This window comes from Pseudopodoces humilis, chromosome 12 (assembly GCF_049639895.1).
Source record: "Pseudopodoces humilis isolate 2021_Gansu_Grassland_sample_001 chromosome 12, ASM4963989v1, whole genome shotgun sequence".
NCBI classification, from domain to species: domain Eukaryota; kingdom Metazoa; phylum Chordata; class Aves; order Passeriformes; family Paridae; genus Pseudopodoces; species Pseudopodoces humilis.
In genome coordinates this window covers 16,263,336-16,275,521 of record NC_142211.1, presented here as the reverse complement: position 1 = coordinate 16,275,521, position 12,186 = coordinate 16,263,336, and the positions used below count along the sequence as shown (strand labels likewise).

The window sequence follows — 12,186 nt, the reverse complement described above, 5'->3', positions numbered from 1 at the left end:
CCAAATGATGTCGTGGTTTTAAAGCACTAGCTAAAAAATCACTAGAAAACTTACTCATTTCTTGCTGTGTGTGATGGATTGGCATTTAAAAAACAAAGGGAAGCACCTAAGGAAGTTAAAACTGCTGGAGGCTGATGGGAGTTTTTCTCCTGGCCAATAACCGGCCATTTCTGAGACTTGACAGTAGTTTTGACCGTTGAAAAGTGAGATCAACCTGTGAACACCACCTTAAGACCTAAGCCCGGGAATTTCTTGCTCTCTTTGGTTTCTGGCTTTGAAGAGGCAACAGGGCTCCAGTTCAACCTCCTTCCCCCAGGCTGGACAAGGCCATGGGGGGAGCGGGGCTGGCTGGAGCTCTGCGGGTCCCGGGGAGGATGGAGACTGTGAAGTGTCAGGAGCCCCTTCCCGGAGGGCTCACTGGGCCTTGTACAGCAGGCCTGCCGAGCCAGGCTGGTCCCTAGCTCGGCTGCAGTTTCTGCCGCTGCTGAGTTTCACCAGAGACTGCTGAGTAAGGGAAGGGAAAACTATTGGCCTGCGGCATGCTGAGATAGTAGCCACACTCCTCCAGAGCAGCCATGGAAATAAAAATCTTCCATTGCAGACAGCTCCCGCCACTGCTCTGGCAGAGATTACGGGATCATCCACAAGGCCGGGGCAAGATTTTAACCCTTTCAACGCCCAGATGAGACTTGCAGATTTAATCCTTTTTTCTAGAGAGAGAGGGAAAGAGAGAGAGTGATCAACATTTAAAGAGACAACAAACTATCAAAGACAGTGAAGAAAGGAATTAAGCCTCAGATGGGAAGAGAATAAGGAGATGCACTAATAAGCTGAAATATTCTTTTGCTAAAGCTATGGAGATTGACAATAATGTTCTGAAAAACTCCTTTAATTCATGACAGAGTATTTTGGGAGGAATGGAGTATTTCAAAGTGTGGATCTAAGCAAATGGTGAAGTAGTTGTAATCCTATGAGATGCTGGAAGAGAAAAGGGGAAGTGAGAGTTGTTGAAGATTTGTGGCCCTTAAGAGACAAAGAAAACTTCTGTTTCCAGAGATGATCACAGAGACAGATGAAGAGAACTTTTGCCTTTGAATAACTCATCCTTAAAATGACACCCCTTGACCTATGGCCCACGAACACACATCAGAGTGATGTGAAATGGGAGGAAAGAACTGATGGCAGAGTTTTCCTGGCGGCTGGCATCAGAGAAATAGAAAGCCATGAGAAAATGGTTTTCTTGTGAAAAACTCCAGAGATTGACAAAAGAGAACTTCTTTTTCTCTACAAAGACTGATGAAAAGACTATAGCAAAGTTGGGATTGTTTTAACCACCAGGTTTTTTTGTCTCTATGTTGTCATGTGAACAAGGGAATGGTTGGGTGGTGGGGAAAGAAGGTTTCTGGAGGTTTTATTCTGGTTTCTTATCCTTGTAGTTTTGTTAATAAACTTTCTTTATTCCTTTTAAGTTTTAAACTTGTTTTGCTCTTGTTCTAATCCATATCTCACAGCAAGAAATTAGTAAGTTTTCTAGTGATTTTTTTAGCTAATGCTTTAAAACCACAACACTGTGAGATATGGATTAGGAGAAGGGAAAAACAGGCTTAAAACTTAAAAGGAATAAAGAAAGTTTATTAACAAAACTACAAGGATAAGAAACCATAGGTGTTTCCTACTTTTTTTTCTTAAATGCCAATCTATCACAATTGCCCCACACAATATCATCAATATATTGTAGGTATTCTGGAGCTCCAGCCTGTTCCAGGGCAGTCTGGATCAGGCCATGGCAGGTGATGGGACTGTGTTTCCACCCCTGGGGCAGTCGGTTCCAGGTGTATTGGACACCCTTCCAGGTGAAAGCAAATTGTGGTCTGCACTCTGCCTCCAGAGGGACTGAGAAAAATGCATTACCGATGTCAGTTGTGGCATACCATTTGGCTGCTTTTGACTCCAGCGCATATTGGAGTTCCAACATGTCTGGTACAGCAGCACTTTTAGGTGGCATGACTTCATTCAGGCCCCAATAGTCTGCTGTCAGCCTTCGTTCCCCATTTGACTTCTGCACAGGCCATATGGGGCTGTTGAAGTGTGAGCGGGTTCTGCTGGTTACTCCTTGGCTCTCCAGTCAACAAATTAGTTCTTGGATAGGAGTTACAGAGTCTCAGTTTGTGTGATACTGCTGCCAGTGCACTGCCCTGGTAGCAACTGGTACTTGTTGGTCTTCTACCTGCAGCAATCCTACAATGAAGGGATCTTCTGAGAGGCCAGGCAGGGTGGATAACTGATCTTCTCTGTTTTCACTGTAGCTATACCAAAAGCCCATTGATACCCTTTTGGATCCTTGAAGTACCGTCTCCTGAGGTAGTCAATGCCAAGGATACACGGGATCTCTGGGCCAGTCACAATGGGGTGCTTTTGCCATCTGTCCCCTGTTAAGCTCACCTCAGTCTCTATTACAGACAACTCTTGGTATCCCCCTGTCACTCCAGAGATCCAGATAGGTTCTGCACGCTAGTGCCTTGATGGCATCAGTGCACCTGTATCTACTAAAGCTTTATACTTCTGTGGATCCAATGTGCCAGACCATCTAATCCACAAAGTCCAGTATACCCTGTCATCTCTTTTCTTCCTCCTGGCTGAAGGCAGGGACCCTCTATTCCTGTTCCTGGCCAGAATATTCACTATCTGATCTTTGCAATGCCAGATCAGAAGTTCCCTCATCAGGGCTGTAAGAAATGGTTTTAGTTCTCTTATATCTGGGAGATCTCTGATTGTCTTCTGGTCTCTCTGTGGCAACTACACTGACTGTCTTCTTGGGCAGCCCCTTCAGAACGGGTGTCTTCCTTCTCAGTTCACAGACACAGACTTTTGGCTTAAAGGTGGATTCACCATCCCCCTTCCTCATGTCCTCCCCCTGGTTGCGCAGAAAGAACCAAAGTCCGTTACGTGGCCTGTTCTTGGGGCTTCCCATCCTTCTGACTGGGGTTGTAGAAGAGCAATCTCTTGGGCTGCCCCTAAAAGTTGGGATACTGGCTCATAGGGATGAGGGAGTACCCAGAGTTTTTTCTACATTTTGGAACCAGGAGGATGCCACCTCTACAGCTGGTGTATCCATTTGCGGATAATACAGTGCTACCAAGCTGCTGGAATATGATGTAGGAGTGCCTTGAACCACCTTTGTTCACATGGCTAGTGTACAAGGGACATCCTCTGGATCTTTAGAGACACTGTCATTCTTCAGATCACTATAGAAGACTTCCAGCACTGCTAGTTCTGTCAAGTACTGAATACCTTCATCTGCAGTGGTCCACTTCCCTGGGGATTTCACAAGATCTTCCTTAAATGGATATCTTGCCCTCATGCTTGAGAGAAGCCATTTCTAAAGGCTACAAATGGGTCCTTCCTTTCCAGTTCCTCTTTCAATTTCCCATGGACAAAAGGACAGGGGTGGCGGTGGTGGCTTCTCCTTCCCGGCGCCCCACCTGAAGAAAGGCATTAAATAACACCAGCACCACGGCAGTCGCCACTGCCCACATGGTGGCAGTGGGGCCACGTGGCCGATGGCAAAAACATGGCAAGCGACTCTCCAGTGCGGAACCTGGATGAAATCAACTTCTTGGTGCTGTGGGATCCTGCAGGAATCTTTGAATTAGTGAAACTTGTTGGCAATGGTACCCACAAGCAGCAATTTTTCTTCTAGTCAGAGAAGAGGAGGAAGTGAGGACATGTGAGGAAAAAACATGGCGGCACCAAGATCAGTGGAAAAGAAAGAGGGGGAGGAGGTGGTCCAAGCGTCGGAGCCAAAATTCCTCTACAAGCCATAGTGAAGACTATGGTGAAACAAACTGTCCCCCTGTAATGCATGAAGTCCATGGGAGATGCAGAATCCACTCGTAGCCCATGAGAAAAGTGCTCACGCTGAAGCAGGTAGATACCAGAGAAAGCTGTTATCTAGTAAGAAACCCAAATAAAGAGAGAGGGCCCCTGCTTCCAGAGATAGGGCGAAAAGACCCTTGCTTCCAAACTAAAGCAGCCTAGTCTTAAAAGACTGCACCCCGTGGACAAGTGACCCATGCCACAACAGTTTTGGGAAGACCGTTTGCCCATGGGAGGGACTCCATAGCATAGCAGAGAAAAGACTCCTCTCTCTGAGCAAACAAAAAAAAAGGTCTTGAATGACAAACTGACCAAGACCCCCACACCCTGTCTCCCTGCGCTACCAGTGGAAAAGAGAGAAGGACTAGGAGGAAAAAGTTTTTTAAAGGCTTATTTTACATCTCATTATCCTCCTCTAACTCTGTTAATAATAAATTTACTTTATACCTTTAAATTTGAACATGTTTTGCCCTTAGAGTGCTTTTCTCCCAGTCCTTATCTTAACTCATGAATCCTTCGTTAATTTTTTTCCTTCTCCTCTGCCCAACTGTAGCACGAAAAGGTAAGTGAATGGCTTTCGTGGGTACCTGGCATTTAGCAAGTGTCAAACCACAACAACCATCCAACCACTTTCTTACCCATCTAAGAGTCCACCCATCAAATCTATCTCTCTCTAATTTAGAGAAGGATGTTGTAGGGCTCCATGTCAAAGGCTTTACAGAAGTCCACAGAAAGGACATCTGTAGTCCTTCCTTTGTCCACTGATGGAGTCACTCCATCAGATGAGGCCACTGGGTTGGTCAGGCAGGACTTGCCCTTGATGAAGCCATGCTTGCTGTCCTGAATCACCTCCATGTGCCTTTGCAGAGCTTCCTGGAGGATCTGTTCCATGATCTTCCCAGGCACAGAGGTGAAGCTGACAGGGTGGTGGTTCCCAGGGTCTTCCTTTCTACTGTTTTTTAAGATGGGGACTGTTTCCCTTTTTCCAGTCACCTGGGACTTCACCTTACTGTCATGGCTTTTCAGATATCATGGAGAGTTGCTTGGCAACTACATCAGCCAGTTCCCTTGGGACTGGTATGCATTTATATCAGGTCCCATGGACTTATGTGCATTCAGGTTCCTCAGGTGGTCATGAGCCTGATCTTGGATTGGGAGGGACTTTGCTTCCCCAGTCCCTGTCCTGCTGTCCATCCATTTGACAGGTGTGGGCAGAGAGGTTGGCATTGAAGACAGAGTCAAAAAAGTTGAGCACCTCAGCCTTCTCCTTGTCCATTGTTACCAGTTTTCCAGCACTGTTTATCAGGGGGTAACGCCTTTGACCTTCCTTTTCTGTCTGACAGACCTGTAGAAGCCCTTCCTGTTATTCTTTGTGTCCCTTGCCAGGTTCAGTTCAAGCTTCACCTTGGCCTTCTTCACCCCATCCCTACACAACTAAACTCCATCTCTATACTCTTCCCAGGACAGCTGTCCTTGTTTCCACTGCCTGTGCGTTTCCTTCTTTCCCTTTAGTTTGACCAGCAGTTACCCACTCAGCCATGCTAATCTCTTGCCTTCTTTGTCCATTTTTTTATTCCTGGGGATCACCTTCTGGGATATTCTTTAGGCTCAAGAATGTATTCAGTTGCTCGTACAATGTCTGTGATTTTTGATCTGTGAGACATGGTAGTTCAGCATACTCTGCATTACCTGTATGAAAGTTTCCAAAAATTTAGCCTTTTTTAGCCATTAAGGGGAATGTTTCCTCCATTTATCATTTTTCTGTGGCCTTTGGGTGTATAAGTGAAAATTATAGGCTACTTGTGGATTTCTTTTGAAAAGTTAGTTAAATGTTGCTGAATATCTTTATTTTTTAAAATATAGGTTTATTTGCTTTCCATCTCAGTTGTCAATAATTACTACATCCCTGAAAATGTAGGCTTTTAAACTAAATCGAGCTACAATAGATTCTTATGTTACTCAATGAAATGTCTCAGCCTCTTTTGGAGTTCATTAAATAGTTTGTTTCAATAGTGATGTTGGTATCAGTACCTCCACAGATTATCAGACTTAGAAGAAACACACTGTTACTAATTTTTTGTACTTTAATTTCCTTGAATTTCATTGTATTTGTACATGATGAAAATAGTAAACAGAGACAGCAGTTCTTCTTTGTTACTATTTGATGATGGTAATAACAGTATACTACTTTGAATTACAGTTTCTCGGCTTGGTTTGTTTTAATACCAATGCATTGTTACTTCATGGTCATTCTGTTCCAACTTCTTTTTCTGGAGCTTTGTTTCAGCTCTCAAGCATAAGCTGTCATTGTTCTTGAAAATAAAACTTTGTATTATTTAAATACCTCCTTCTTTAATGTGTCACTTTGTATATACTAATGTTGAGTCTTTAACTGTTATTATCAGGTAAAAAGAGAGAAATAGCTTCTATTTCTTAAGGCTATTTCATCAGAATAATAATCTAACTTTCATAAAAACCTGAATATACCTTAAATGACGCTGGGAATTACAGAATAACAGAATCACTAGGTTGGAAGAGACCTTCAAGATCATTGAGTCCAACCCAGCCCTAACACCTCAACTAGACCATGGCACCAAGTTCCACATCCAGTCTTTTTTTAAACACATCCGGGGATGGTGACTCTACCACCTTCCCAGGCAAACCATTCCAATACTTTATCACCCTTTCTGTAAAAAACTTTTTCCTAATATCCAACCTATATTTCCCTTAGCGCAGCTTAAGACTGTGTCCTCTAGTTCTGTCAGTTGTTGCCTGGAGAAAGAGACCGACCCCCACCTGACTATAACCTCCTTTCAGGAAGTTGTAGAGAGTGATAAGGTCATCTCTGAGTCTCCTCCAGGCTAAACAACTCCAGCTCCTTCAGTCACTCCTCATAGGGCTTGTGTTCCAAGCCCCTTACCAGCCTTGTTGCCCTCCTCTGGACGTGCTCAAGCGTCTCAATGTTCTATCTAAACTGAGAGGCCCAGAACTGGACGCAGTACTCAAGGTGCAGCCTCACAAGTGCCAAGTACAGGGGAAGAATGACTTCCCTTGTCCTGCTGGCCACACTATTCCTGATACAGGCCAGTAATTATGTTACTTTATCATGTCTGGGTTTTGTTTTGTTTTGTTCAGTTTGCTTTGTTTTTATAAATGAAAGTTATGACTCCACATTAGGTTTTTTCAATTTTATTTGCATAAAATTTACATAGAATGTCTTTTTCTTCTGTAGAATAGTCCAGTTGGGCACATCTTTACAGCATATTTATCAAACTACACAAAAGGAAGAGCTGACCAAAAGTTGGCTGGTTTTATACACTTACAAATCCCTGTGTTTGTCTTAACAGGTGAAAAACCATTCGAATGTCCAAACTGCCATGAACATTTTGCTAGGAATAGTACACTCAAATGTCACCTGACAGCCTGTCAGTCTGGAGCTGGAGCTAAAAAGGGAAGAAAGAAGCTGTATGAATGTCAGGTGGGTAACAGAAGTCTGAGGCTAGACCCTTCCTGAGCTGAGGGAGGGAGTAAGAGTGGACTTTTGTCTCTAAGAACTATTTTTAGCAAAATAAATTATAAAGGTTGCATTCAAACATGATATGAAGGTAAATTCTTATATCTAAGTAGTTCCATTTAAAATATGAAATTACTGATATGGAGCTTCATAATAGTTAATCACTTAGATTCTTGTGAGTAGGTAAGTGTTCATCTGCATCTTACTGATCTTTCTGCTTCTTGATGCACAGACCTAGGCCTTTCGTGCTTGTGAGCATGCTTCACTGAAGTCCAAAATACAAACTACTATTTTATTTCCTAATTTATTATTTTTTTGATTAATACAAATATACTGACTGGCTGGAAAGTAATTTCTACTTATGATGACAATCCGTAATGTCTTTTAAGCAAATATAAATGCTGTAGATGGATAGCTAGGGTACTTGGTCACTACACAACTGACATGTGAAAAGCTGTTCAGAAGAATATTACTTAGCTTTTAAAAGTTGATTCTGAAAAGCTATAAAATACGAGAGCTGAGGTTGGTTGTAGCATTTTTATTTGCCATTTTGCTGCCCCACTACTGTGACAGTCTCAAATAAGGCTCTCACCTTATTCAGTTCATAGAATTGCTGTGGTTTGAGGTTAAATTGGGTCATGTAGTAAAGAAAACTGTTGGATATTGGCATTATTTGTTCAAAAAAAGAGTGATCTTATTCACAGAAAGCAGCAAATACTGCAGGAGGTGAATAAATTCATCATTTAATCAGAAGTTTCACCAATGCTGTGGCATTGCTTAGTTGTTATGCTAGACTGAAGTTAATTCTTGGGAGCATGCCTTTGTCTTAAAGATAAGTTTGTTTTGAACATGACAACTACCATATAATGCAAAATTGTACCTAGTAGCTTCATTGAAGATACTGTTCTGTCTTTGTGACCCTTTGATTTAATTACTTCACCTTGTAGCTTTCTTTATTACAGATAACTGTCAATGTGGGTTAGTGTTATTTCAGCCTGCAGCAACTACAAGAATTCTTGGATAAATTCTTCTTGGTTTTTTTTCTCTTTAGAACTGAATTTGAATAGTGTTCAATAAATAAAATCTTGGCTCACTGAACAGGAAGGAAAAAACAAAATTGCACGTGCTTGATGAGCACTTTTGGTGCTCTTCAGTGAATGCCTTGAGTATTGAATTAGGCTCCACATCTCAAGAACAGTAATTATGTACTTGGGCATTACTGATAGTCATTACCTTTATGTATGACTAATTAATTTTGAATGCTTATCAATAAGGTTAGTATTTTAAGAAGTCTGTGTGTGCAACTTCTTTCTAAAGCATGAGCCTAAGGGGGACACATGCAAAAAGCATGTTACTAGCATCACAAATGTGGTTTTAAGATTTCAACAGCAAAATGGGGATATTCAGCTCTATTACACAGACCTGTTCCTTGAGTTAATCCCTGTCAGATACTCTATCATACTTTTGTGCTGTTGCTGTAAATTGAGGAGATGGAACATTCTGTTTCAAAATTATTTGCCAACAGGGAAGGGGTTCCAACAGTGAAATGCATGTTCTTTGCTTCTTTCTGAAGCCAAGAGCACTTGTGTGGACAAAACCCCCTTTCTTTATTCCAAGTCTGACTCTACCCCATTCTTCTCTCTCTTCTACCCTGGCACCTCATTCATTTCTGCAGTCTGTGTATTGTTTTCAAGCTACTTACCTCACTGCCAGCTAAAGGGAAGGAAGTGTGCTCATGTGCTTTGTGAAAATAGTATGTCTGCAGTCAGAGCAGTACTTTTAGCTGGAAGAGACTTAAAAAGATGGAGTTTTAAGAGATTTTTATCTGCTAAAATCGCTCAAATATTTTTTTTGAAATGGCAAAATGTGAGAGTTTAGTCTATCCAGGTTAAATCTTACAATGCCATGAAGAAATGAAAACTGATAAGTAAAAGTAGGCTATTAGAACTGCATCTAGAACTTCAGTAAAAGAACAGTTTGAATTGCACTTTGATCATATGATATCACATAAATAGATTTCCACTCAAAATTCTAGCATTTGACATTTATTGGGGTGTGAATATGTATGTGAATTTCACATAAAGTTAAAATAAGAAAGCTTTTACATGCTGTACTGGCTCATTAATTTTGTATGTATCCTCTGTATGCACAACTCAAAATTGCACACTGTATCTTAAAAATAAATAAATACCAGGTCTTCTGTTCATTTGAAGCTGACTTCTCAGCTTTTACCTCTAACATACATGGTGGGTTTTTTTAATCCAAGTAGCAAGAAGCTACGTTATGTGAAGCCATGATCTGAAATAGGCACTATAATTTGTTATATTTCTGTTGGCACTGTTTAACACACTGTATCTTTTGTTTCAGGTTTGTAACAGCATGTTTAACAGCTGGGATCAATTTAAAAATCATTTGGTAATACACACTGGTGACAAACCCAACCACTGTACCTTATGTGATTTGTGGTTTATGCAAGGCAGTGAGTTGAGAAGGCATCTCAAAGACATGCACAATATTTCAGAACGAATAGTGACAGAAGAGATTCTTCCAGTGGAAGCTATGGAAGCTGAACCAGTAACATCAATGACTATAATAGAACAAGTGGAACAAGTCCATGTCCTACCAGTAATTCAGGTACAAGTGGATCCTGCACAGGTAACTGTGGAACAGATGCACCAGGATCTCATACAGGACAATCAAGTGAAAGGCACACAGATGGAGGAACTGCAAGAACAGGTGCAAATTAGTTATTTAGAAGTTGAACACATTCAGACTGAACAAGGTGCTGAAGTTCATGTGGAGCAATTGCATGTTGGGCATGTAAATCAAATACAGATGGAAGAAGTACAGGAAGAACTTATAGATGGAACACATCTTGAACAAGTAGAATATGAAAGTGTTGATCAAGAAGCAGAAGAAAATGAAACTAGTCAAGTAGATGATGCAGATATGGAAGATCATGAACAAGCTGAAAACTTAAAAACTCATCAATTAGTGGACACACAGAACGAAAAGGTGGATAACTAGGACAAATAACCACACTGTGCAGCTTTAGGAATTAAGTACCCAATTATTTTTGCTAGCTTTTACATTGGTTTTTGAACCAATGATCAGTGATCACCTTTCCAATATGCTGTCCTTAGGAAGCAAGTGGACCAAAGTTAGTTTTCTTCATGTACAATTAAACCTCTCATATGTGAAAAATAACTTTACCATTCATGTAATGTCATGGAACAGAAACCACCACAACTTTGTTATGATTTTAATAATGAATAGCTTGTATCATTTGCATCACCCCTGGGTATATGTAAGAGTAACTTTGCCTCTTTTCCTCTTGCTATAGGAGCAAACTCTTGTTATAGATTTGCAGGGTGTCTGTGGCAGAAGAATCAGTAAAATCTGGTGGGTTCTAATGTAAGTGGATAATCAGATATCTGTGAATTTTCTGGGCAAACTTGTTGATGATTCAATGGGGATTCAAGGGGATTGCCAGGTCTCAAGGAGACATGAGCAGTTGTTGGTTGCTAGAAAGATATTTATTGTATAAAAGCATCAGTCTTGAAGGCAAAGAATTCAGAGAATTAAAGTCCTTGCTAAAAGCTTTGACATAAAGTCCCGAATTCTGAGCAGCAGCTCTGGTATAAAGTCTTGATGTTCTGGGCAGCAGCTTCTCGGCGTGGAGTTCCGTTGTCCTGGGCCGCAGAAGCAGTTGCAGAACTTCTTCTTGGTGATGATGGTGCTCCTGTTCTTCTGGTGTGTGTGTGTGAGATCCCCAGTACAGGGGATTAAACTTGTAAATCATCCAATTAGCTAAAAACATTGTTCTAAAACAAACTTTCTACACCAATCCAAGCTTAATTCTAACATGCGAAAGCAGTGTTCTTTTTACCTAAATCTTACATATAGGATATTATCTGTTTACGTGAATAATTCTGTCTGTTCTATCTAAGAATGCAAGCTATATTTTTATTATGTCTAGAGCTAAGTTGAATCTGTGAAGGGTATTTTCACTGAACTTTAAACTGGTAATAAGGCTTTTCACAAGCTAACACAGACTCTTAAGGCATTTAAGCTATATTAGAACTTACTTAAAACTAAAACCTACACTCTTACTTCATGTCTATGTGGTTTAATATATTTTAATTCTCTCTATGAGGGACTCAGAGACTTATTTTGGATTCTAACACACTGTTTGTTTGCTGTTTCCTAACAGCAGTCCCTAACTTTCGGGCTGGGGAAAAAACATTGTTGCTGGAGGTCTCAGAGCACAAAAATATTGTGCTTTTTTGACAGAGGTGAAATTTCCACAAAGCTCCTAAAGTGTTCAACCTAGTTCAATAAAAGGCAATGCAGATAATGTTATAGTGCTTTATATTTTTGCTTTGTCAGCTACTGATTTAGGGTTTTGGTTTCATTAAATTTAAGAGGGGATGAGGGAGGAAATAGATTCCATGTTGAGGCAGAAGGACACTCTAAAAGGGATATTTTAAATTAGGAAAAGCTCAGTAGAATCTGTGGCAAACATGAGCTGGAAGAAAGCTACTAGCAGACTCTTTTTTTATAAATTCTCATTTTTGAAAAGGAATGTTTTTAAACATATAGAGAAGGCTTGTTATATGGTATCCAGTTCCTAACATTTTTTAATGAAATTCTGACACTTGACACAAAGACGTACTAAAAGTAAAAGCCATTGGTATGAATGCTAAAAGGTGAATTGAAAAGTAGAAGTGTAAATATTTGTATCGGTATTAGACAACAAAACAATAGCATCCATGAAATATTGCATTATTTGCTTA

At 40.7% G+C, this 12,186-nt stretch overlaps 1 protein-coding gene across 1 annotated transcript in view; it reads left to right on the top strand.

Annotated features, from left to right (window-relative positions):
* LOC148183436 (zinc finger protein 131-like) overlaps window positions 1–12,186 on the top strand; it is a 59,467-nt gene extending 47,281 nt beyond the window's left edge. Inside the window, exons 6-7 of the mRNA XM_088061396.1 lie at window positions 7,224–7,354; window positions 9,758–12,186. Of these exons, the coding sequence (XP_087917522.1) occupies window positions 7,224–7,354; window positions 9,758–10,417 (791 nt within the window). The 3' untranslated portion in view covers window positions 10,418–12,186. The remainder of the gene's footprint in view (window positions 1–7,223; window positions 7,355–9,757) is intronic.